This window comes from Saccostrea echinata, unplaced genomic scaffold (genome assembly GCF_033153115.1).
Source record: "Saccostrea echinata isolate AGI-Se365-2 ecotype Australia unplaced genomic scaffold, CSIRO_AGI_Sech_v1 ptg000034l, whole genome shotgun sequence".
In the NCBI taxonomy this organism is placed as follows: Eukaryota; Metazoa; Mollusca; class Bivalvia; order Ostreida; family Ostreidae; genus Saccostrea; species Saccostrea echinata.
This window is the reverse complement of record NW_026889783.1, coordinates 5430514-5458250: the sequence shown is the minus strand read 5'-3', so window position 1 is coordinate 5458250 and position 27737 is coordinate 5430514. Positions and strand designations below refer to the sequence as shown.

The window sequence follows — 27737 nt, the reverse complement described above, 5'->3', positions numbered from 1 at the left end:
TGGCACGTACTTGCGTTAACGCTAGGAAATACTTGAAAAATTGTATTTAGCATCGTTTTTAATCGGTAACGTATTTTCACACATTCTTATATTTTATTGAAGTTTAAAAAAATTACTTTTCCTCAAGGCATTTGATCTGTCACTGTTATGAAATGAATACAGACCCTGTTTTTGAAACTGTGTCGTCAGACAAATTGTTGGTGCCGAAAATAGATAATTTACGCCAAAGTCATTTCATTTGTGGTGAGATCTTTGTCAAAATGCGTCATTTTTAGTTGATAACGTATCGAATTATTAAATTTTTGGATATATTCTTGCGTACACCAGTAGTTGATGTATCGTCTGGGACTAAGTTGGTTTGTTTCCGCCATGTTGTAAATATACAGAATGCAGACTTCCTGTTGACTAGTGGAATGCTCTAACATCAAATTAAAAGGCGCAGCGGTGTTATATTGCTGTTATAGTATTGCTTAGATATAATTTGGTGTGGTATGAGATGTGACAACATGCATTAGATTGCTCTCTCTCACTAGAAGCCACTGTCAGGACAATGTCCTTGACACTGACGGAACTACTTTTCTCATAAGAAGCCAGTTCGGCCTGTCCCGAATGTCAGAATAGAAAGTATGATTATCAAATCAGGGCCCTTTCAGACATCACAAATAACCAGAATGCTTGATACAATTACAAACAAGCACAGACAAATTATATGTATAAAAATTATCTGCAGTGCAATTTTTTTTCTTAATTTAGAGACTTTCCCAAAACAGTTTTTCTTTAAAATTCTTACATGTTATTGAGATTTAAGCATTATTTACAGGAGCATGTTAATTAAGCAAATTCCAGGAATATTTAGACATAAGAATATCAAGCTTGATGTCATTCTGGGGCATAGGCAAAATGTGCTTGATGATTTTTTTTTTATTTTGGTGTCAACCAAAAAATTTGGTTTTGCATATTTCTGGACCTGTAAAGTAAAAAAAATGTCTTTGACACACACACACCCCTTTTGAAAACACAGACCCCTGATGAAATGGTAAAGAGACTCAAGAGAGTCATTTATGTGTGTGAAGAAAAACGACTTGTCTTACCCTTCCTCCACAAAATAGTCTTTTCGGGTTTAGACAAAAAATTCTGAGTTGAATTTAGATACAGGAAAATGTACTTTAAGAAAACTTGAATTATTATTAAAATAATCCAGCTAATATTTAAAACTAATATTGCCAGTGTAAAAAATTGTTTTTGCCAGGTATGAATTGTTATCAAAATAGAACAAAGTTACTGACCATTTCTTCTGTTAAATAATGTCAACATACTTTAATATGTATATAAATATGTCTTGTGAACTGCTTGAAACTAATTTTCAGAAAATTAACAGTAATATTGGTCTTATTTTAGATAAATGAGAAAATGGAGTCTTCAAGTGGAGGTAACAGCATACCTAAAATCATGGTGTTTCGGCCCACGATGGAGGAATTTAAAGACTTCACTAAGTACATAGAGTACATGGAATCATGTGGAGCTCATAAAGCTGGGGTCGCAAAGGTTTGTTAATTAACAAGCTTATGATTCTAAAAACTTGAAGACTACAAGAATAGTCTCCACTTTAAATAAGTGGCTACGTTATTTGTTATACACTATCGTATTTGTACATTTATGTAGCAAAATGAGATCCTTATAAATTGATGATTTTTTTTCCTTCAATATTAAAGGTCATCCCTCCTCCGGAGTGGTCCCCAAGGAGAAGTGGGTATGATGACATTGATATCACCATACCAGCACCAATAAATCAGGTTGTCACTGGTTGTCAAGGTCTCTATCAACAGTTCAACGTGCAAAAGAAAGCCATTCATTGTAAAGATTTTGAAAAGTTGGCGAATAGTGACAGGTGTGTTGTGAAATCCAACTCAATATCTCTTGAAATTTTGCAGGTTCACCTACTGTAATTCACTTTTTATTCGCGAGAACTGTATTTTCACGCAATTACTCAAGACGACCTGCTAGTGAAAATTTCATTCTTGTGTATATTTTCATTAGTATAGAGCATATACAACAGAACCCAGAATTCGTGAAAACTTTATCTCGCTTATAAATACCAAATACCTGTCTCGCAAAAATAAGGTGTCGCGAAAATCTAGTGATTAACAGTATAATAAATGCATTTTGTTTAGTTTTTTTTTTTTAATTTTTATTTATATTGTAGGTATCGAACACCAAGACATTTTGATTATGAAGAACTAGAAAGGAAATACTGGAAAAATATCACATTTGTGAATCCTATCTATGGGGCAGATATTTCTGGCTCCTTATATGATACAGATCAGGACTACTGGAATATCAACAGACTGGGTACTATACTTGATTATGTGAATGGTGATTATGGAATCAAGATCGAAGGTGTTAACACTGCCTATCTCTATTTTGGGATGTGGAAGACAACTTTTCCATGGCATACAGAGGACATGGACTTGTATAGTATTAACTATGTTCATTTTGGAGCACCCAAATCCTGGTATGCCATCCCCCCAGAACATGGAAGAAGACTGGAAAGACTAGCTCAAGGTATTAATGGACCATTTGTGAAATATATAATTTCACCACAATACTGTTATATTAACTTTTTATTTCTTTTTTTTTCTTTTCATTGTTTTGTTTTAGTTAATTATTTTTGGTAAATTTAATCTTTTGCTCTTTTTCTGTGTATTTTCAACATGAAAAATAATTCTTATTTGAAAATTATCATGTCTTTATATTTTAGGATTTTTCCCAAGCAGTTTTCAGTCATGTCCTGCTTTTCTGAGGCACAAAATGACATTGATTTCACCAGCAATTTTAAAACAGTACTCTATCCCCTTTAACAAGGTATTTTTATATTCAGTAATAAGATCATGAAATCTCTTGCATATAAGAAAAATAAAAAGACATATCCTAGAGCAGGATTTAGTTAGAAAGTGGTAAGAATTTCTATAAAAAATTCAAATATGGATGAGTGACTAAAAGTTTGGATTCTTCTGTTTATCTTTTTGCAGATAACACAGGAGGCTGGGGAGTTTATGATAACTTTTCCCTATGGCTACCATGCAGGGTACAATCATGGATTTAACTGTGCAGAATCCACCAATTTTGCTACAAAGAGATGGATTGAATATGGAAAAAGATGCTTACAAGTAATCTTTTAATTGAAAATTAAATGAGCCTGATGATACAGTTTCATGATTGTAGAAAGATAATGTATAACCAGTGATTTTTTTTTTTTTTAAACCACCACCCCCTCCTTTTGAATTGGGAAAAATTTAGCGACATTTTCCTCAAATTGGGAAAAATCATTTATAGTAAATTAGAATGCTAAAAAATACAAAAAAAAAAAATAATCAAACTAAGTAACAACAACAGTTTTTGTTTGATTTTAATTTTGAATTTGATTTATTGATAAATTCATAAAATAATCATTTAAAAAAATTAACATCAATATTTTATTGAATGTGAACATGGCTTATATTAGTCACACCTTGTAGCTTCTATTTTCTTGGAATTGCTTTGTCTAATTTCATAAAAAAATAACCAGCATTTAGACTCGTAATCTAGTAAACTGTCTTGTATTGAAATCAAGTTTAGTCTTTACTGTTTGTTTTTTCCTGATTTTAGTGAAACCCTATGTGTTGTCCATTTCCTGATATTAGCCTGACCCTCTATGTAATAATGGCGGTCAAACCAAAAAATCATTATGTCAACATGCAACATGACTTGTGTCTGGGAACTATTTACCAATTCATTTAGGATATTATAAGCTTATCTGCTTATATGGATAACTGCATTGTTTTACACATTCATTAAAAATCGGCTGCATATGCAAGGATTTGGAGAATAAAATTGAAGAATAAAAACGTATTTACTGTGTCAACAATTTTAGCGACTTTTGTTCAGAATCAAAACATAATTTCCATATGTTTGAAATTGGGAAAAATATACTAATAATTGGGAAAAAATAGCTAATTATTTTTGTGAGGGGAAACAGCCGAATATTGGTGGCATTTTAACCCAAAGAAAATCATTGATAACTCTTAAAAAAAGTCATGAATTTATCTCCTTATTAGACCATAAAATGAACAAATGTAAAGACATCTTTATTTTATGCCTTTTCTCTACAGTGCACTTGTCGAAAAGATGGTGTTAAGATCAGCATGGATTGTTTTGTGAAAAGGTTTCAGCCTGAAAGATACGACCTTTGGAAACTTGGTAAAGATATAGCTCCTCATCCGGAAGATGACCAGTCTAAGCTCTATAAACACAAGTAAGCTTTTCAGGTTTCATCAAGATTTAATAAACATATAGTTTTAATAAACATATGTGAAAAAATAATTATTTGTTTGTCAGTTCCTTTTCATTTGTTATTTACTCATAAAAAATACTGGATATTTAAATTTTTGAAGTAAAATGTGATAAAAGCCTTTTTCACACATCCATCTACATTTAACATTAGGGACTCTGGTGGTGAAAAAGCAATTGAAGCAAATAACTCTGGTACCATACAGACAAAAAGACATCCCATATCAAGGAAGGCTGAGCAATCACCCAGGAAAAGTAAAGGAAAATCAAGCAAAACATCAAAAAAGAGGACAGAGAAGGAAGGGGACACAGGTTCTGAGGAATCCGCAGAGGAGTCATGCGATGAAGACAAATATGGAGGATCAACAGAGGAAGTGTGTTCTGAGGATTCCGAGGACAAACTGAAGTCATCTGAGGCAGACAGTAAGCAGAAAATTAACATGTATCTAAAGGATGTGTCTAAGAAAAAGGAAATACCAAAGAAGAGTGGACCGTCATCTTTCCAAGCTGCGTTTGAATCTTTAGTGGCAGCCCGTTCAGGGGCATTAGCATTGCGTCCAGGAAGTGTAGTTGAAGAAATGCCACCTAAAAGACACAAACCTAAAAAGAGGAAAGCAGAAGTCAAAGTAGAAAAAGATCAAGTTAAACATGATGCTTCAGAGACCACAAGTGATCCTTCTCGTGATGCTAGTATGGACAGTATCTCTTCAGTCCCAGTGAAGAGTGAAAAAGCAGCAGATGACAGTGTAAAACAAGTAATACCCAAAAAGAGATCAAGGAAAGAAAATCCTGGTAACCATTCATATTCTTTCCTGCCCCTCACACAGACAAATATGACAGCCCAACAACAAAGTCAGTCTGACTTCAATCGCATTAATTTCCTCATGCCAACAATAAGGTGGATTGAACAACAACAAATGCTGCAAAGCAATACTAAAGGAAAACCTTATACAGAGTCCCCATTTAATCAAAGTTCTGGTGTTTCATTTGGTGATTTATTGAGCTCAACAGCTAAACAACCTAGTAATGGCAGCAATTATGTAAAGCAAGAACATAGAGTGTCCTCTAGTTTATTCAGTGATATGCATGTGCCCAAGTCATTGACAGTTGCTTCTCCAACATCTTTGCATGGAACAGCTGAATATGTCAAAACTGTGAGAATGAAGCCTACTGCTTCGGCGACCATAACGAGTGAACCAAAACAAGAAGGATCGCAAGCTTTGGATCTTTCATTTTCTTCAACAGCAAGCTCTGAGGGATCAAACAGTGATAACAAGACTGTGCGTGCAGAAAATTCTGGTGTTTCAGGGACAAGTGACTTAAAAAATCTTGAACCAAAACCACCGGATATTATGAATGCCCCACCTATGAAACTAACAGGATCACAGCAAAGTTTGTTTTCAAACATGTCTGAAGCATTTAAATTGGCCAACAGTATGTTAACACAAAAACCTGAATCTACATCTTCTTCTGGATCAAAGTCTCCCCGCTCTTTGCTCAGTCCAGGAAGACAGAGAGTGGGGGGTACCATGGGATTGGCAGAGGCAGTGTCACATGACCATGGTGGTTTGGGCTCTCCCCCTTTACCAAGCAATGCTTGTGGTTCAACTACCTGCATTGGAACATCATCATCTCTTCTTGCACATCCCACTTCTTTACCTTCGCATTCCAATCAAAGACCACCCCAGGCTCACATGAGTAGACCATCTAATCCCAATCCTAGGATCATACAGCCATTAAATCCTGCTGTGCCATCAACAGCACAATCAAATCTACTTCTGCAGGCCCTCAGTGGTCAACCTAATCCGACCTCACAACAACAGCAGACTTTTTTAGTGAATATACCTGTGATGCATTCTGGTACTACTACTACTGGCAGCAGTACCTCCGTAACCCCTACTTCCACCATTACTAATGCATCACAGGTGAAACAAAAAATTGTTCTTTCAAATGGGGTTCTTCAAAATAATGAGAAAACTTCAGGATCTGGCACAGTTGTTTCTGCCAAACCCACTGTCAGCCAATTACTGAAGGCAACCAGAGGAATGACAAATTCAGAATCAAAATCACAAACTTCAAAAACTGTGAACGTCAACAGCACTATGAAATATGTCCAGATGAAGTCTCCTTCAGGAACCATTAGTTTAGTTCCAGTAGTTCCTCAATCTGGAGGAAATGCAATCTTGCTACAGAATCAAGCTGCCGCAAATGTTTTGCAAATTTCATCCTCATCAATTGCAAATTCAGTGACTGGGAACATTATTGTACAGCCATCTGTGCAGAAAATTACCAGCCCACTGGTACAACAGACAGTGACAACTCCACTAAGAATTGCAGTATCACCACAAGTTGTACCAAACTCTACATTGTGCATTGTTCCTCAGTCTAAAACACTTAATATGGGGAGTCAACAAAATATATTAGCTATGGCTGGAAAACCTCAAGCAACACTAGTAGCATCAACTCCAGTGCTAGGACAGAAAACAGCTACTCTCCCCCAGTTTGGTGGAAGACCACAGTTTTCAGGAACAACTCAGTTTCTGTTACAAGGTGTCACACAGATTCATCCCACTCCCAATGCCTTTCAGGTGGACCCTAAGACTCCACATTTCCAAACCATTGTGACCTCCAGTCAGTTGTCTGTTCCTCAGTCTACAGTGTCTGTACAAACACAACCAGTCACCAATGTGGCTCTTAAGCCTTCTCAGGCCTCAGATGCATTAAATCCTGTAACAACAACCAAATTCAGTGGAGCACCTGCTAACAGTGGATTAAACAGTGATGTGGATCAGACTTATGGTGCCATTGTAAGTCCAAACAAAGTACTTCAGCTAGTTCCCCAACCAATTGTGCCAATTTCCCAAGTATCAGGTGTGACTTCAATGACTACCACCACATCAACCACAGCCAAACACAAAATGTCCACTGACAGTAGCCAGGAGAAAGTTACCACAAAGGTACTGAAGATGGAGAGTGATAATAATAATATTCATGACACTAGCATGGAGAACAAAGTAAAAGCTGGACTTCTGTCCCCAAGTTCCAATCAGTCACTTTACCGAATGTCCAGTCCAGGGTCAGATGACAAAACATTAGTTCAGGTGTCCAGCTACAGTGCTTTCTCAGGGAATCCTCCCAATAAACGAACACCAGATATTTCTGATATTTCTGGAAGCAGTGGGCAATTGTCACCCAACAAGGCAAGTTTTTTTTTGGGGGGGGGGGGGGAGGGGGGGGGATTGCATGTAAATTGACAATGATTTTACTATGTGAAGTACATGTACCTTTTCATAAGATTAACATGATTGGTGTTTATTGATGGTATTAATATTTTACATTTCTGGTCATGCATTGATATTTGAGATTTCTGGTATGTAGGCAGCTAAAAAGAAATCCAATGCAGCAACATCCCCACGATCTCACAGTGTTGATGGAAAGTGTATGAAAAAGAAGCATCAGGATGAAAATAAAATTCCGAAATCCAAAGGTGATGCTAAAGATTCAGAGAAGATTAGGTCCAGGAACAGCAGTGGTGTCAAAGACAGTTCTAAAGATCAAAATGGACGAAAAAAGAAAAGAAACAGTAGTGGTCAAGATGCCAAAAAAGGTTTAAACCTTAACATTGAATGAACTCAAATGACAAGCTGCAAATTTTCAAGAGAAAAAATGCAGCCTGTGGATCATTTAGTTGAAGTAATGCAAGTCTTCCTTTTATAAATTTCAGACAACTATGAAATTTCAGCTTTTCCAGAAAGAATTATGACAGAAGAGTGGACAAAGCCAGTGAGAGTCTTATGGCAACATTTGTTGCTGGATTTTAATGCAGAACAAGACTTCAATGTAAAAATTAGCCAAAAATTGCCACATTGTTCCATTTGTGCATTATTTAAGCCATTACATGTAAGTTAGCAGTGTTCTTCATTATATACATGTATATGTCAATACTTTCTTTAATAACAAATATTAGTAGAAGGGGAAAAATAAAGTAATTTAACAAAATTTACATTTAGTTAATGAATAATGATTTTTAATTACCATTATACTAATATTTTCAAGATGTTAGCAGTTTATTAGTGAAGTACATATCTTAATACATTATGTTAATTCCAAATACATGCATGTGAGAAAATACACATACATGTGAATAGTTTTCCCTTTTCCATTGCTATGGGCTACCTTCCACAAAACATGATAAAGGGACCCTGAAGAGAGAATTTTTAATGAATAATTCAATGTTTCCAGATGTTACTGGACAAGCAAGAGGACAGCCCCACAAAGTCTAAAAAGGGGAAGAAATCCATGCCAGAGAAAACGCTGCCTATGATACCCGAGGCCTGCTTTGCTTGCAGTGAAGATAACCCCACTCCAGCTAGAATTCAGGCACACTTAGATAAGGACGGACTTAGTCAGCTGTTGGTGTGTGAGGACTGTAAAGTCTGTGTCCATGCTAGTAAGTAGAGATTAGTAAGAAAGGTCAAGATGTATTTTTATACCCTCGCTCCGAAGGAGAGGGGGGTATACTGTTTTACCCTTGTGTGTGTGTCTTTCTGTGTGTCTGTCCGTAACAGATTTTGGTCACAGTTTTCTCAGCAACTACTCATTGGAGATGCTTGAAATTTTAGCACAATCTTTGTTTAGGCATGCCATATGGTGGGATTCATTTTTGTACGAATCCAATGTCAACTTCCTGTTTATCTGTGCATCTGTCCATACCATACATAACAAATTTTGGTCACAGTTTTCTCAGCAACTACTCATCGCAGGTGCTTGAAATTTTAACACTCTTTGTTTAGGCATGCCATATGGTGGGATTCATTTTTGTACAAATCCAATGTCAGTTTCCTGATTATCACTGTGTTTGTCCATAACTGAATTTGTGTATTCACATCAGAGTGGAGGTATTATTAGTGAGCATTGGCTCACAGACTTCTTGTTATTCCTATTAAGTTTTCATTGTTGATGTGAAACCCTCTGTATTTTATATAGGTTGTTATGGTGTGCTTGATCTACCTCAAAACAAGAAGCTATGGAGGTGCACTAGATGTGTCCGTCAACAGTTAGCAGCAGTAAGATTGAAGCTAAAACTATTAACTTCTAGGGGAAAAAAGCCTATCTATTCACATCTTTAACTTACATGTATTCAAAAATGATTGTTTAGCCAATGTATTCAAAAATGATTGTTTAGCCAGTTTAGATTACTAAAGATTTGTTATCAGATTGATGAATATTTTTTGCAGGAGTGTTGCTTGTGTTGTATGAGGGGAGGTGCACTGAAGCCCACCAGTAATGGAAAGTGGGCCCACATTGTGTGTGCTCTTACCATCACTGAGGTCAAATTTGATAACATCCCTAAACGGGAACCAATCAACATCGATGGAATTCTCACTAACAGAGTTAGATTAGTATGTTTGAACAGATTTCCTCTAATATTTTTGACAAATAAGTAGATGATAGGTACTAATCAGGGATGGGGTAATTGTAAAAAGTAATTTTAATCGAGTTTACTTAACTACAATTTTCGTAGTAATTGGAAGAAATTTGTAATTGATAATTTTTTCAATTACTTGTAATTTAATGAATTACACTGAAAAAATACTATGTAATTTCAATAACTTTTTAATTACATTTCAATTGCTTTACATAATACATATTATACATATTTTAACAGGAAAATATATCCATCACAGTCACATTTAACAGTCCATTTTAATCATTTAAAACATCCTCAATTCTGGGTTTTTTCTTTAAAATCTTAACTTTATGTCAACATCCCTATAAATGAATTTGATATATTGGCTTGTTTATGATAATAATAGTTTACATTTAGAATTACGTCAAGCTTAAATGTCTATCTAAATTTTTTTCTACCTTTAAAGTTCCATACTATGGTATGGAACTTACTTCAGAAAAGAAATCTTTATGAGATCACTATTAAACATACAGATCTTTATAAATGCATTTAGTATCTTAAATAGTTATATAAAAATATTATTGTATGAAAATTGTAAATACTTACAATTTATTAGGGTGTTAAGATTACCTACAAATCCTAAGTATCAAAGTTTTTAAAATGAATTAATACACAGTACTCAGATTATTTTTATTTCATGTATAGATAGCCCAGAGGCTGAGCACCTTTGGTCTTCTGTATTCATTCAGTTTGCAAAAGATAATGTAATTTGTAATTTAATTGCTTTTGCAGAGTAATTTTAATTTAATTAATTACATGTCTTGGAAGTTCTGTAACTTATTTGTAATTTAATTGAAGAAAGACAAAAGTAGTCATTTAATTTAATTATTAGGGCCCCGCTCTGCGGGCGCCCTATAGTGATCAGTCTGTCCGTCCGTCCGTCTGTCTGTCCGGAGCATATCTTCTCTCTCCTTGGCCCAATCTGGCTCATACTTCACCCACAGAGTGTCTTTGGGTAAAGGGTGTGCAGTGACCTTGAACCATGTTTCTAGGTCTAAGGTCAAGGTCATAACAGAATTATATGAAAAATCCTTGTCCGGAGCATATCTTCTCTCCTCTTGGTCCAATGTGACTCATACTTCACTCACAGAGTGCCACTGGTCAATGGATGTGCAGTGACCTTGAACAAAGTTTCTAGGTCAAGGGTCAAGGTCAAAAATAGCCTCTCTGGTTAAATTCTTGTTCAGAGCATATTTTCTCTCTCCTTGGCCCAATCTGGCTCATAGTTCACCCACAGAGTGTCTTTGGGTAAAGGGCATGCAGTGACCTTGAACCATGTTTCTAGGTCTAAGGTCAAGGTCATAGAAGAATTATATATATGAAAAATCCTTGTCCGGAGCATATCTTCTCTCCTCTTGGTCCAGTGTGGCTCATACTTCACTCGCAGAGTGCCACTGGTCAATGGATGTGCAGTGACCTTGAACGAAGTTTCTAGGTCAAGGGTCAAGGTCAAAAATAGCCTCTCTGTTTAAAATCTTTGTTCGTTGCATGGTTTCTTTCTCTTATTAGTCTAGTCAGCCTCAAACTTTACCAATTGACGTAGGGTACAGAACATTTGTGAATTTCCTTCCATATTTTGATACATATGCAACAGTTTTCATAGAGGATATGCAACATTTGTGATTTTTGTGCTGCTTTTTGATAGAGGGTATGGAGCACTCGAGACTTTCATGCCATTTTTTATTATAACAAGGTTGACATAGAAGCCCTTTAGACTCAAACAACACATCCCTTAATAGTACACAAGTGTTCCTCTTCAAAATAAACCCTTTTCAGCTCCTTTACTTTTTCATGTTCCTTGCTGAAAGCGGGGCCCTTTGAGATGGCCACCATCTCAATGATATCTAGTTACTTTTAATGTAATTGACCCCATCCCTGGTACTAATTTAATATTTTTCATCATAACAGATTGAATTGACTACAAAGAGATAATTGTGGGATTGTCTGTTTACAGAAATGTTATTACTGTAACCCCCTACACAACAGTGATAAGACCACGGGGGTCAGTGTTCTCTGTTCTGTGGGGAAGTGCTCCTCCTCCTTCCATGTGACCTGTGCCTACGCTGCTGGTGTGTTGTTTGAGACCAGTGACTGGCCATTCCCAGTATACACAACCTGCAATAAACATGGAGCCCACAGGGAAAAGGTAATGCCTCATATTATCACCCTTTTTATTAATGATGCTAGGAAGGAAGTTGATTTTAGTTAACTGCAAGTAAACTTTGATATCTCAACATCAGATGTCAACACTAGACAACCTGGGATTTGTTGACATACATCTGCAGTCTCGGTGGTATTTCCAGTATAAATGATTTGCAGAAACTCGAATATGTTGAGCTCAGTACCCTACTTGCCTTGATGTTAATTGACAGTCCTAAGAGCAAAATTTATTTGCTTTATATTGACATCTTGGCAATTTTCTGCTCTGCTAAACAGAAGTGTTTGTCAGATAGGTTTTTCGTTATGCTCAGATGACCTGTGTATCTTGCTGACATCCTAAGAAATTTACAACTTACTATCCCCATGATTAGAAAGCACACTTCTTAATTTTATGATGATCTTGCTTGAAAAGAAGCCTAGGACACTTAAACACGTTCAGGAGATGTTAATTGATTTACAGTTTGTGTACTATCTATAATAAATGCACATGTTTGTGCTTAAATATACATATATGTAAACCTATGATAATAACAATTGACAAACACATTGAATCAAATAAATTATGCAAGAAATTAAACAACTTATTTTCAAATATTTGTGGTAAAGATGCGTTCAACAGATAACAATTTGGTAATGAACAATAAACATGCATTCATATAGTGATTTAATCAAAATCAGCCCTGACTTAACATGTATATAACATCACCTGGTGTTAGTTCAAGTAAAAGAAATGTATAAAATTTGTGTATATGAGTTTTCTTTCAAAAATAACATAAAAAATGTAAATGTTTGATTTTTTTGTGTCTCTGGTGCTGGCTTTACAGTGTTGTTTAGACATTTCATATCCTCTCTGACAAAAAGCAATCATTATATGATGCAAAACATCAAACATTTGGTAAATTTAGCAAACTTTTAATATGGAAAAGAACACATTTTATCAAAAAGATATTTTTGGTTTTGCTTCTTAGGTTATATAATTAACAAAGAGAGGAAATGCTGAAAATATTGAATTCATGAACAAACTCATTGGCCATGTCATGAAATCATGGATGTCGAGTTATAACTGGTATCTCCCCATCCCACATATCTCAACATTTTACGAGAGTTCCACCGATGTTGAGATACGGAAGTTTACCTGTATTATTATTTCTAGAAATAACTCTTTTAAATGTTTTGACCAATGTTTGAAGGTAGTACATGCATATTGACCCAGTATAATATACAAACCTTAGCTTAATTACCAGTAATAAAAGTAATTGGTGAAAAAAGGACATGTAGGATAGAATTTATGATTAAGTATGCAGTATTCTGGAGACATGTTTGGACTGTGGTATACCAGGATGATAGGTACTAGTAGTTATCTTTTCATATTTACATTTCAGGCATTTGCTAAGGAACGAGAGATGACTAATCTGAAAGTGGGTGATAAAGTATATGCCAGACATAAAAACACTCGATATTACAAAGCCAGTGTTGTGAAAATTAAGAAACAGACTTTCTGTTGTCTAGATTTTGATGATGGCTCTTTCAGTGATGACACTTTTCCTGAAGATATTGTAGTATGTATGCTTAGAATATTATTCATAATAATAAACAAAATCTTAAATACTACTATCAATAAATGTACAAAATATTATATACATTAGTATCTATGCAGAAAAGTTGTGTGAAATAAATTGTGGTATATTGTTTGCTTTGTAGGGGTATTCTCCATCTAACCTTCCACTAGTGGGAGCTCCTGTCCAAGTCAAATGGACAGATGGGGAGTTATACGGAGCCACATACAAAGGCACCAATGTCGTGGTCATGTATTATGTAAGTCTGTTTAATTCCATTATGCATATCTCAGAGATAATAATTAAGAAACAATTCCTGTGTTGTAAGAATTGTTGGACAATATACCAGATAGTTGAGAGATTTTGTTGGTAAATAAAAACCAAGCCCAATGGTTGGGATCAAATGAGACTGAGGGGTATATTCTCCAACAGTTGCAACGATGAGGGAATTATTTCTACTCTGCTAAGGCAAATATATATACAGAAATGCAGAAGCTAGATTTGGGCATCATCATAAGTGTCTTATGACATCACAGTTGAATGCTATCCTCATTCATTTGTATCTCAAGCATTAAAAAAAGTGCATTGTAATCCAAATTCAAAGTAAATTATTTCCCTCCAATTTGCATCACAATCAAAAGATGCCTTTATCCTTTTTGTAGTAGATGCAATCAGAATTAGAAAACTGACTATATGTTGATGATGTTTGTGATTTATTGGAGAATAATGGCAGCAGCATCTCCTTGATCTTTGCAATAACTGTAGTAGAATTGTAAAATAATGACTTGTTTCAACACCACAGTTTTTTGTTGCATGATCCTTGCTGAGTTAATATTTACATGAATTGTAAAAGAAAAGGTAACTAATTGAATGTTAATCTTGATAATACAGATACAGTTTGAAGATGGAGTGGAAAGGGACTTCAAAAGGCATGAGCTTTGGACGTTAGACGAAGAGCTCCCAAAGCATGTCCGATCACGGCTGGTAAGGGGAAAGTATAATATTGGAGAAATTAGTGCATGATTCTAGGAATATTTTAAATTTTATATAACTGTATAATAACTAATATTGTTACCACTTCCATTCAGTAATCAGAATCTTTTGCTGTTGCCATTTTCAAAACCTTGACTGTATAAATGTTTTACTTTTGAACACTGTAGTCAGAAGCCACAGAGAGGAAATACAATTTGCTTTATGATGATGAAATTAAAGCAGAAGTTGGTGATCACCACACCAGGAACAAACCCAAAGTCTCGTACTCCAAACTCAATGGCTAAAGCAACCAAGGGCTGCTGTCATATCTGTGATTTTGTATATAGGACAGTGAACTCTTATGTATTGTATAGGCCACGTACAGAGAGTCGGAGATAATGAATTTTACCTGTCAATGTCAATTTCTTGCATATTATATTATCAGAAATTACTGATTAAAATCAGTTATGTAAATTGCTTTTGTTAAGTATTAATGAAATTGACATGGATACATGTATTTTTGCAGTTAATATGATAGTTTTATGCATTGTGCGTTATCCACTTATTCTGTTAAGTGTAACCTCTTTCCATTTGTAAATCCTGATTTTTGCAACCCTGCAGAATACTTAAAACGTGAAATGTTCACCAAAATTAAAAGTGTGCCCCTGGCAGTGATCTCTGTATGCTGTATATAATAAAAGAGGAAAATTAGGCAGCATTTATTTATTAATGTTAAATACGATATTTATTGTACTTTTATGTGTTGTTTTGACTTTTATTAGTGTAGTGTATTCTTTATCATGCACACTTCTTCAGTGATTTTGTGTATACTCTTCACGTTGTGAGTTGTATGGAATCAAACTTTTAGAAGAAAATTATACGCTCACAGGATTTTACAAGCGAAATTATGCGTTGTAATTTTTATGAAATAAATCTGCAACACTGATTGATGAAAGTTTCCAGATTTTATTGTTTTTTTTTTTAATTTCTTTATTAATCAATGAATGTATCTGATGGGAATATTTGTATTTTGTAAGTCCTGAAAAATAAAAGGATTGTGAACAACATTCAAGAGGACCACTGACCACTTGATTAACATAAATTCTATTGGGTCTTCAAATTTATAGTACATGTATACTGAGGTGATGCCATCAAGATTTCAGCTTATTTGTGCCTGTTGAAGTGTTAAATCTCTTTGCAAAACTTTGGGAGATTTTTTTCTCTTCCATGTAAAACTTACCTTTTTAGGTCACATTAGCCAAAGATTCATGTGAGCTTTTCTGATCAAAATTTATGTTGTGTGTTGTCTTAAACTTTTCACATTTTCATTTTGTATATATTCCTGTGTCAAAATTTAATCACCTAATGTGACCCCACCCTATCCCCAGGATCATAATTTGAATAAACTTGGATCTACACTACCTGTGGATGCTTCCAGTTATCAATCTGAATATTCATGCCTTTGCTGTCTCTGATAAAAAGATTTGTAATTTTTTTTTTGTATATTCCTATGTTAAAATTTGTTAATCTATTGAGGCCCACCTTACCCTGGGAGGTCATGATTTGAACAAACTTGAAACTACAGTGTGTAATGAAGTATTTGCATATTAAGTTTTAACTCTTCTGACTCACTTGCTACTAAGCAGATTTCAACATTTTTTTCCTATATAATACTATATAAAACTTGCTTATTGTGGTCCCACTCTACCCCTGGGGGTCATGATTTGAACAAACTTGAATCTACACTATGTAATGAAGTTTTCACATAAGGTTCAACTCTGCTGGCCAAATTCCTGAAAAGATTTTTTCCTGTACATTCCTATGCTAAACTGCTGTGACCCCACCCTACCCCCAGGGGTAATGATTTGAACAAATTTGAATCTGCACTACCTGAGTATGCTTCCACGTAAGTTTAATTTTTTCTGGCCCCGTGTTTCTTGATGAGACTTAAAAGATGACATTAATTTTTCACTAATTCTGAATTATTTCCCCTTAAAAGAGGACATGGCAAACTTGAATTCCCTTCACCCAAGGAGACTATGTGGCGAGTTTGGTTTGAAATTGTCCCAGTGGTTCTTGAGAAGAAGTCAAAAATATTAATGTGAAAAGTTTACAGATGGACGAACACCAGACAAAATGTGATCAGACAAGAGGCCCAAGGGCCTAGAATTGCTCTTCTGAGAAATTGTACAATCTATCACTTCTATTTTAAGCCTCTTGGTATCCAATACATGTATGTAAGGATAAAGCCTTGAAATTCCAAAACTAGGTCAGCATAACCTACATTTTGGTTAACACACTCTGAAAACCTAATATGCATCAACTGACACAGTTTGATGATTGTAAGCCAATTAGTATATGAAATAGCAATCAAATTGCATAAGTAGGTCATGTGTACACACTTTGGGGACCCAAGATGCACCAAACTGACAAAGTTTGATAATTCCAAGCCAGTTGGTTTCTAGTATTGAAATATAGATATGGAATTCCAAAATTAGGTCACAGTAACCTACTTTTTTGTTGACACTTTTCGGGGACCCAAGATGCATCAACTGACAAAGTTGGATATTTCCAAGTCAATTAGTATCTGAAATAAACTCCGAGAACTCAAGATGCATCAAATGACAGTTTGATGATCCTAAGCTTCAAAGTGTCTAAAGTATGCCTCTGAAACAATTTGAAAATGAATACCTGTAAAATTCAAAAAGTACGTCACTGTGACCTACTTTTTGATAAATATGTATGTTTTAAGGCTCCAAGGTGCATCAAATTACAAGGGTTGATGTTTCTAAACCTCTTGGTAACTGAAATAATGACTTAACGTTTAGAAAATGATTAGCCATAAAATTCAGAAAGAAGGTCATGGTGACCTACTTTTTTTGTTGACACATTTAAGGTCCCATGATGCATAAACAGAGAAGTTTTGATGATCATTGGCTTCAAAGTGTCCAAGTTATGCATCAAAATCAAACTGAAAATGATGCAAAATAAAGGTAGGTCACTGTGACCTACTTTTTAGTCAACATGGTATGAGGTCCTAAAATGCATCAACTGACAAGATTTGATGATCCTATGCCTTATAATGGACAAAATAACAAAGTTTAAACAGAACATAATTTTTGGTCAACTTTGAAGTGTCCTTGAGACCACACCCTTTGTTCCAGGGTGATGCTTTGTACAAATTCATGGTCCCTGGGTCAGGGGTTCTGGTTTTTAGGGCAGGGCTTTATTGATTATGTAGTAAAAATGCAATAATTCTTTGAAAATCTTCTCTGCTTCTGGGTTTTAAGCAAGCAATATAATGCTCATGATTATGATGAGCAAGGGTGCATCTTCCAAAATTATGAAATTTGTGGCCCCTGTGTCAGGGTTCCAGAGTTAAGGTGGGGCTCTATTGATCATGTAATATATTATAGTGACAATGCATTATTTTTTTTGAAAATCTTTCTCCCCCTGTATATTTAGCATACAAAGTACAAGGTTATAATAAGCAAGGGTGCCTCTTCAAAAATTTTGAAATTAACTGCCTCCGGGTCCAGGTATTAGGATGGGGTTCTATTGATCATATAGTGGCACTGCATTAAATCTTCAAAAACCTTCTTTACTGTTACTGAGTATTTAGCAAGTTGTATGGATATAGAGATTGAGAACACTGATGTAGATGTCTTCATTAAAGTATAATGTTAGGGTCAGAAATATTGGAATATATTATACCAATTAGCTAGGGGGTGCCCACATTGTGGTCTAAACTTTCAACCCTGAGATTAAAAACCACTCTACTGACTGAGCTAAATGGTGAACCCAATATCTAGTGCTAGTGGGAGCATGGTCTCACTATATACAACACATAGCCACTTCAAACTCGGAGCATTACACTTTCTCCCTCTTTTTCTTGAGTTTTCCTACTTCTAAGAAATCTTTTACATGAGATTTTATAAACAACACTCACCAGAAGGTTTTTTTTTTAGTTTAGAGCCAATAAGGACTGATTAAGTAGGGAATGTCCACCATGTCTCTTGAACCTACAACCCTCAGACTTAAAGTACAGTGCTCTAGCTACTGAAGGGTTATTCTCTAGTAAGTGCTAGTCACAAATTTCTTATTAGGCCTAGGGTCATCAGACTTTATTCATTTGGTTTGTCTCTAAGGGTATGATGCACTCTGGCTCAAAAAGAGACGATGACACAAGAATGGAATTACACGGCTGTGTACTAAAATTTTCTCTGCTTTTCATTTTGAATCTTTTTTTAATCAAACTTTGTCAGCTAAACTCCTTCGAGAAACGTGACCAAAAGAACTTGGTATTATGATTATAGATACTCGAATCATGTATCCTAAACACTTTAGGGCCTTGGATTATCAAGTATTGTCACTTCCCACATTAAATTTACAGTAACTATTTGAAAATGTTTCATTTCCTAGCCCACAGGGATATGACGTGGCCTTTCTCCGCGATTCTAGAAATCACAAACAGTATGGAGACTTTGTACAGTTTCATAATCCTCAGATTTAAAATAAAAATGCTTACTTACAGTAAAATAAAAGTTGTGCAGAGTTCTACATCTCACGTACTCATTACATTATAATATATATCCACCTCAAATTTATTTAATTCCCTTTCTTGCATTTAATGATGAGAAAAACAAACAACAAATCAGTTTTCCATAGTTACTTTACTGTGTTGACAGTATAAAATGCTGGGTACAATTATAAACCCTATGTACTGTTACATCTATAGCCCATGTTGACATTTGATGTGACAGTAGTACAAAGTATACACAAATTAAGGCTGTACATGTATATATACAGTACTTAGTATTCTTATCTGTTATACATGTACATATAATGACAATCAATAATTAAAAATGACGTTTAGTACACCATTGTTTCTACACGATGAGAGCAAATGATTTACATATCACAGAAATGTTCTGAAGTGAATTCATTATTCCTTCGGACAAAATGTAATGATGGAATGAATATGAACTGATGCCAGGTTTGCTGATACGATGCACCAAGGTATCAGGATGACCTCCCCTGTTGGTATCGAGGTGATCTCCCCTGCTTACCAAAGTTTCAGGGTGACTTCCCCTTTTTAACAAAATATCAGGATGATCTCCCCCTTTGGGTGACCTCCTTTTACCTGTATATTTACATGACCAGTTAGTTTATCTGTGTAAACAAGAAAGCTTGGGATAGGACATAGTAGTCTGGGCTGTTTCAGGGAAAGCGTAGCACTATCACTGTTCATAAATTAATGATGATAAGCACACATATGTACAACAGCTTAGGCATTACATCACTGGTGATTTTAGGATTATAAATGCATCTCATTGCAAAACAACACTCATTTCAAAAAAAAAATATCTAAACAGATCCAACCAAACTGGCAGACAACTAAAAAACATCTGGCATTAAAATCGTAATTACCGTAATTATTCAAACAGTTATTAACCTTTAACACCCCATTATTAACCTAAAGATTACTGACAATTTCTTTTGGCTTTTCGTGTAAAAAAAAAAAAATTGAACATACAATATTGTGTGAATCATACAGCAAAATAAAAGTTACTAATGAAAAGCTGCGAAATATCACTGATGCTTCTAAATAGCAAGTACCTAAATGTTTGTACAGATCTTAACTGTCTTCTTAATAAAACAGACCACATAAACATTAATAAATCAATTTTGTGTTTAATGATACATACCACAAACAAATTTTCTAATCTCCCAAATAGAAATGTGAGTTTGCTTTTATATAATATTTCTCTTATTGGAAATATAAGAAAATATTTATTGTGTAAAATGTAAAAACAGACTCTTGAGGATGTTCCCAGAAAGTTAACAGTTAACAAAACTTCACACATTCTTAAACTATTGAAAAATGATACATATTTTCCCACTTTTCACCAAATTATGTGGCTTGGGCAAAAATGAAGTTAAGCTCAACAGATATCACTTCTTTAATGGGAGTTGCACCCATTACAGGAAAGATGTTTGAATTTTGGAAAATAAAAATTTGTTTGTGTTATTTATCCTTAATATAAACAATGTGTGAAAGATAAAACAAATGCCTTCTAATTTTACCTCAATATTACTGCACCATTTGATGAAAATCTACTACAGAAGTAAACTTTGGAAATAAAATAAAATATAGTTAATTATTTCTATCAATAAAAAGAATTAATTTGTGTTGAGATCGTTGTCGTATTTACCTCAGAAAGTACTCAGGCTGCTTAGAAAATTTGGAAACTTTAGAAAAATCATTCATGACGTGTTGATAAAGGATTGCCATTTGAAAATTGCTGTTTTAGTGGCATCTAAAACACACAGACAGCTGAAGGAAAGATTTAGTTGATAAATATATTTTTTTAAAAATCACTTTTTGGGGGCACTTCAGATTAAAATAACATCTAGAAAGCATGGACATTTATAATTCTCATATACGTACAATGCTGAGATTTACTGGTACAGGCACCATTATATCTTATTTGGTAACAAGACTACATGAAATACTTGTAAAAAAAAAAATTGGTGGTGCATTTTTGTTACTTAAATGTATGACAAACTAAAATAGCTGATACATCTACCTTTACAATCTTGTTCAATATGCTCAGAACACATAGAAGTGTAGGAATAATTTTGTTGGGTAACTGCATATGGATGATTCTTGTGATTAAGACCACACAGATTATCTCTATTATACAGACAAGCATGCTCTCTGTTCAGTCACAAAATTTATGGCATACCTTCATATTGCACACAAAATTAAGTCATTTTCCATGGGAGTCTCTGTGAAATTAGAAAATTTACCAAAATTCCCTGTTAAACAGACTATCTCCAGTAAATAAAACAACATTTCATTTTTCGCAAAGATATGCAATGACCCCCCACCCAACCCCTTCAAAAAAATATCTATCTATGCATAATAAATAAAAAATAAAGCTTAAACAGAAACTGGGCTACAGGAAGCAGTGAAAGACAGGTCATCACAGCGGAATCAGTAGAAACAGAAGCTGCTAATGGACTCCCTGATCATGTTGTGCAGTGAGCAAATGATTACAAAGGACCAGCTGCTCAAAGTTTGTGTGTGTGTTATAGGCCCACCATCCTGGACAGCAGGAATGGAAATATCAGCTGAGTTATTGTCAAGGGCGATGGAATCTGCAATGGAAACAAACAAAAACTCTGCATTTGTTCTGTTATGTGAGAAATGCAATATATAATGTCAATAGAACATTGTTGTGACACATTCTAGACTTATTCATTACAGGGAATTCTTACACTGTCGATTATAAAAAACTCTTTATACAGAATAATTCTCTTCAGGAATCAGTACCTTGTTCGATGCTTGCTCTGACAATGTCGTTCATAAAGATCTCTTTATTACAGTAAAACAGGCTTATAATGAATTGACGCTTACAACAAAGTGATTTTCATTCCCCATGAGTTTAAAATATAATTCAAACTTAAGGGATATAATGCTTATAATGAAGTAAAATAGTCCGTACCTGGCACTTTGTTATAATTGTGTTCTACTGTATACAGAATAATTCTATGTCAGTATACCTTGTTAGATGCTTGCTCTCTTCATGTACATCCATTTCTTTACTCTTAAATTCATTTAATTCTTTCCTAATAGCAGCCTGTAAAATAAAGAAAACTGTTATTGACAAGACATACACAGAAGTCACCCACAAGCTACTGTAATCTGGTGACAATTTTACTAGATTTTCTTGCATTAAAATAAATCAAACATGATTTATCAGTAGGATGCTCCCCCTTTGTAACATTTTTTGCTGTAACAAGACTGACCTTATCTTTTGGTGTCAATCTGGTCCATGGTTTGTCTGCCCGTCTGTCATATTCATGGGCATCTGTCCACTCTACATAATCATTGAATTTGATGATCTTTCTTTCCTTTAGTTCTTCTATACTGGGTCTAAAGCTTAGCTATAAGGAAAGGAAAAGACATTTATAGCAACAAATTTTACAAAATATTATTATAAGGGGAGGGAACTTTTTTGAATCACAAGATTTCCTTGTTTGTGATAAAATTCCTCCTTGCTAGAACAGTACTATACCTTCATTAGTCTTCTAAATTTCTTTAATTGCTTGTTCCAATTTTTTAATCTACTATTCCACACCACAGTAATAAGAAAATATAGTTGAAATAATGAAGAATTAAAAACTAGCATGATGACAGAATATAGCCAACTGTTAGCAATTCTCCACATAAACCAGGGTATATAAATACTGACCCCTATTGATGACCTCTCACTTTTAAATGTCATCCCTTGCTGGTCATAGGGTATACATGTTTCAATTATCTTTTAATTACCCTCCCTAACAAACAAGTGTAATTAGTGTTGCATGCACAGACATGACTACTATTGTAAAATAAACAGACTAATTATATAATTAACACCTTACCTACCCATTGTTGTACAGTGTGTAGGTTTGGCATAGAAACTGTTCATTGATTCATTTATAAGAATGACTAATTTAGGGATATGATGCATTCACTTTAAATATTCACCAGAAAGTCATTCACAACAATGCACTTAAAATAAATCAAATAGTACTATTAACAACAGTTCAATACTTTGGGGTATTGTAACATTTTTTTGAATTTATATTGATTTTCTTAGTACACAGTGTACATGTATACAAAACTCACTGCATTTCCATACATTCAGTAAATTGTGAATATGATGCTTTTATCATAAAATTTTCACCACATCTCATCATGTTTTAGGAAATTAATTATCAAACTAAATAGTTTTTCATTCTTTTTCAATAAAATTTTATATATACAATTCTCAGTAGAACTAAAGGCACATCTATTGAGAAAGTCTTTGTTATGAATCCTAAGAATGCATTGATTCCACTGGTAAAACCTGAGCAATTAACTGTTAGAGATAGACCCCCCCCCAAACATCCCTATCCCCCACCCCAACCTCAAATTGATGATAAATTTAATTCATACACCACAACCTTAAAAAAAATAAAGCCTTCTCATGACAATGCTTGTACAAAGTGCATTTATATCTAAATGTTAATGAAATAACAAACAAGGTGAATTTATCAGCAAATTCTCTATAAATAGTTGCAACAGAAGATCTCCCAGGGACGGAAACAATTCATTTACACTCTGCCATACAATATATGACAAACAATTACTGGAGAGTAAATAAAATGGAAACACAAACACCCCCACTTATTTACACCCTGTAACCAATCCTAAATATTGGCAAGAAGAGTATCAAGTCAGACAACCACAACTAATTCTGGGACAATCCCAACTAATAAACCTTACTATCAACAAAATCTGAAATAAACCTTAATAACAACTAAATCTGAGACAATCCCAACAGATAAACCTTAAAAACAACTAAATCTGAGACAATCCCTACTGATAAACCATGCCAACAACTAAATCTGAGACAATCCCAACTGATAAAGCTTTCCAACAACTAAATCCGAGACAATCTCTACTGATAAACCTTACAAACAACTAAGAAACATATTTCTTAGTTTAAATAGCTTATGAAGCTCTGAATACTTTTCAGCCACACATATTAAATGTATGTTAGTGTTCGCTGATGAGAAGTATCAGGTCATATGCTCAAACATAAATTTTTAAAACTGTAAAACATTATTTTCATATTCCAACTATTCATTAAAACACATTGAAAATGACAAACTATGCATTGTTTATTTCTTCAATTCTGCTTGAAGTAGTGCCATCTGACTTTATGTTGCCAACCATTTTGTTTTAGGTACATGTATCTTTTCTCTGAATTTAATACATGTATTACCAACCATTTATAGGAGGTATCTTATGTATGACATCAATACTAACCTTTCGTATGAGGTATCTTTTCTTCTCTTCTTTATCTTTTTCAGCTTGGTCAATACTTTGGGCTGAAATTCAGTAATACCATTCATATTAACCACTTACTAATATGGAAACAAAATGTCATATATAAAGTGTATTCAGAACTACTGAAAAAGAAAAACCCTAATGGTAAGTTTGAGATGCTTACTGTGTAGAATATTCCTTTGTTCCAATTCCTCCTGTGTGGGCCTTAAACTCAGTCGTCTGAAAAATGAAACAAAAGAACATCAGTAATGCTTTGACAAGTAGTATGAAAAAGTAAAAAAAAAAAATTATCACATGTACGCAGGACTAAACACTTTACAAGAAAAAAATTTCCTTAAAATAATCATTCTACTGTAAATCCCTTTTTATTTGTGAGAACTTTATTTTCATGTAATTCAGTGAGACCATCTGCCCAAGAAAATTTCATTCTCATTTTGATTTTTTGATTAACGATTATAACCAACAATAACCAAAATTTGTGAAAATTTTATTTCACTTATAAATACCAAGTAAATATCTCGCCAAAATAAGGTGTCACAAAATTTGACCATCTACTGTACTGTATATGGAATACTATGGAATATTCCAGTCATACTATCTTGAACCCAGGACAAAATCTCCGTAGGCATTCTCTTATTTTCAGCAACAATACCTCAACATCAATGAGACTTTTTAAACATGTTCAATTGTTCAAAGTCATATTTTCTATTTCAAAATTTCAGTGTGTGGGTGTGTGTGTACCCATGTAAATACAAATATGAGTACTAGCAAACTTGGGTTTAATGTTCTGTAGTATTAAAATATCCTGCTACACCTGTAGATGATAATAACCACCCCCAGTGACAATTTGTACCCACCTGATAAGCTTACTACCGATTGCATTCCTGTCTTCTGTTTTCTGTAATATTGATTTTTCCTGAATTATATTTTTTTCCACCAGTTCTGTTCTTGATGGTCTGTTGCTGAGGAATCGTGCCAAGCTATCTTGCCGAGCCACCTTTGCTGCAAGTGCCGCTACAAAATTAAAGAATATTATAACATAAATTTAATAAATGAAATTTTGAATAATTATGAACTAAATCCTCTACATAAGCACCATACAAATGTCATTTCCATTTAAAACTTCTAGGCAATACTACCCTGATCCGAGACACCCATAAGTGTTCACTGAGTTTGACTGATCTCATCATTAAGTTAGACTGATCTCATCACTGAGTTAGACTGATCTCATCACTGAGTTAGACTGATCTCATCACTAAGTCTGACTGATCTCATCATCGAGTTAGAGTGATTTCATCATCGAGTTAGACTGATCTCATCAACGAGTTAGACTGATTTCATCATTGAGTTCTTAGTCCAGACTATTTTACCTATAACTCTCATTGTAATGCCCTTGTCAGAAGACCTTGTCACACAATAAATCTCAAGATAAACCATTTCTTTGTGAAGCATTGATTAATAGTGACACTAAACAGAAGAGGCTGTTGATCTTTATTCTGTAACAACCAACCAATCAGGATACAGACTGACATTCAGCAGGTCTATTTATGGTAAAGGAGAAAATGTTACCAATCAAAGAAAATGACATAATATTAAAAAACAAAATAATTATATACCAGCGAATGTTAAACTGATCATCTAAATGTTTAATTGACCATCCAAATCGTGCACTGATCATCTAAATGTGATACTGATCATTTAAATGATGCACTGTATTCATGATCACTTTAATGTTGTACTGATCATATAAATGTTGAACTGATCATCCAGATGATGCTTTGATCATGCTATCATGTAGCAGTCATCAAGATGAATCAATAAACATAATGTATAGACCTTAAAACTAAGAACATGTGCTTCTCACCAAACATATATAAAGATAGGTGCAAATCTTGTATAATAAATATTGTTTCCACTATTTGAGAAATTTTGATTCTTTACATTTTTTTTAAAATTCCGATACTCATCATTTCTGCAGCTAACAGGTTGGTAAGAGAAATTAATGTCTTCATGTCTTGACAGTCTGACTAAAGCCAACCCTCATCCCCTTCCATTTACTACATTCAATATGTTTGTCAGATAAAATGCATAGTAGAGATTGGGTAAGACTTCATCTCTTGGGTACTTGGGAAAGATTTTGTTGCTAGAAATAGAATAAAATATTTTGTATAGACTTACACACAGGTTCATCTTCCTCTTCATCTTCATCGTCACGGTAACGGATCTCTTCATCATCAGATGAGGAATCATCCGCTGGATTATAGTCTGACTTGTCCGTTTGACTGTTTGTGAAAGACGGTTTGGCCACAGGTGTGTCTGTTTGGTTTTCTTTATTATCACTGGCCGTGAATTTTCTGCAAGAAAAATAACAAGTTAGATGCTGTATCACACATTAAGATAATGCAAAACAAAACATCACTTCTTTAACAGATTGAAAATACCATGGAAGAATGCGCTTCTTTAAATAATAAATAGGAATACTCCAAAATTTTGTGATATTGATTATCATTTGTAGGTAGTTAACTAGACAGGGTGTCAGGAACTTGCACACCAACTTAGTACTTATGCACTTAATTCAAATCAATGCAAGTACTGATGTATACCACATTAAAGTTTTAGCTCATCTGAGCCAAAGGCTCAAATAGGAATTTCTTATCAAAGTTTGTCTGTTGTTTAAACTTTTCACATTTTTGACTTCTTCTCCAGGATGAAATACAACCAAACTTGGCAAAAACATCCTTGGATAGTGGGGTTCAATCAAGTGAGGGGTAATGCTCCTTTTGAGGATAGAAAATTAAGGAATAAATAAGACATTAGTGAAAATAAGAGTGTAGTAATTAATTTAAAAATCTTCCAAAGAACCACTGAACTAGAAAAAAAACCTTACTGAGTGTAAATTCAAGTTTGTTTTTATCATGGCCCCAACAGTTATGGTGAGGCCAAAAGATTGGGTTAAAGTTTTACAGGGTTATAAATAGGACTGGAAAAATCTTTTAAAACTCTACTCTCCAGAATAGGAAAAAATTATATTAAATATAAATATATAAACATCCCCATGTATGCTATCTTTTCCTTCCTGGGGATACAACAAAGTTTGATAAATGATTATGTAAAAAAAAAATCTTTGAAAAAAACTTCTTTAAAGGAACCAAACAGCTACAATTAGTCATAAATATGTCTCCATGTAGTGAACATGAGTCAAGGCTGCTGGGTCTATGGTGAGGTCCTAAAGGGGTCTGGGAAATAACACACAGTAAACCTCATCTCTTAGTCATATTGACTTGCAAGGGTCTCCATGTAGAGTAGATTCAAATTTATTCAAACCAAGGTCTCTGGAATTGGGGTTGGCCACGACAGATGATCAAAT

At 34.3% G+C, this 27737-nt stretch overlaps 2 protein-coding genes across 4 annotated transcripts in view; one reads left to right on the top strand and one right to left on the bottom strand.

The window, feature by feature from the left end:
- Positions 1 to 1395: 1395 nt before the first annotated feature.
- LOC133199625 (lysine-specific demethylase 4A-like) lies at positions 1396 to 15448 on the top strand. Its single transcript, XM_061335479.1, has 17 exons — positions 1396 to 1545; positions 1713 to 1888; positions 2204 to 2562; positions 2759 to 2862; positions 3030 to 3167; positions 4149 to 4291; positions 4481 to 7530; positions 7709 to 7933; positions 8051 to 8226; positions 8569 to 8776; positions 9313 to 9392; positions 9564 to 9728; positions 11751 to 11942; positions 13339 to 13515; positions 13658 to 13771; positions 14404 to 14496; positions 14673 to 15448. The coding sequence occupies exons 1-17, from the start codon at positions 1411 to 1413 to the stop codon at positions 14787 to 14789; spliced, it is 5652 nt and encodes a 1883-aa protein (XP_061191463.1). The 5' UTR covers positions 1396 to 1410; the 3' UTR covers positions 14790 to 15448.
- A 3690-nt stretch (positions 15449 to 19138) lies between these two features.
- The window catches only part of LOC133199623 (phosphatase and actin regulator 4B-like), a 42956-nt gene continuing 34357 nt past the window's right edge, over positions 19139 to 27737 (bottom strand). For all 3 annotated transcript variants that reach the window (XM_061335474.1, XM_061335475.1, XM_061335476.1), the window contains 7 exons: positions 26549 to 26724; positions 25228 to 25384; positions 24534 to 24589; positions 24350 to 24411; positions 22300 to 22437; positions 22054 to 22130; positions 19139 to 21648 (listed from right to left, as the gene is read on the bottom strand). In XM_061335474.1, the coding sequence (XP_061191458.1) occupies positions 21633 to 21648; positions 22054 to 22130; positions 22300 to 22437; positions 24350 to 24411; positions 24534 to 24589; positions 25228 to 25384; positions 26549 to 26724 (682 nt within the window). In that variant the 3' untranslated portion in view covers positions 19139 to 21632. The remainder of the gene's footprint in view (positions 21649 to 22053; positions 22131 to 22299; positions 22438 to 24349; positions 24412 to 24533; positions 24590 to 25227; positions 25385 to 26548; positions 26725 to 27737) is intronic.

What these genes read in the sequence shown, in the direction of transcription:
- LOC133199625 (XM_061335479.1), top strand. Translation starts at nt 1,411, where the DNA reads ATGGAGTCTTCAAGTGGAGGTAACAGCATACCTAAAATCATGGTGTTT. An exon ending in ACTGGAAAGACTAGCTCAAG is followed by an intron (nt 2,563 to 2,758) that starts GTATTAATGGAC and finishes TTTATATTTTAG; the next exon opens with GATTTTTCCCAAGCAGTTTT. An exon ending in ATGGAGCCCACAGGGAAAAG is followed by an intron (nt 11,943 to 13,338) that starts GTAATGCCTCAT and finishes TTTACATTTCAG; the next exon opens with GCATTTGCTAAGGAACGAGA.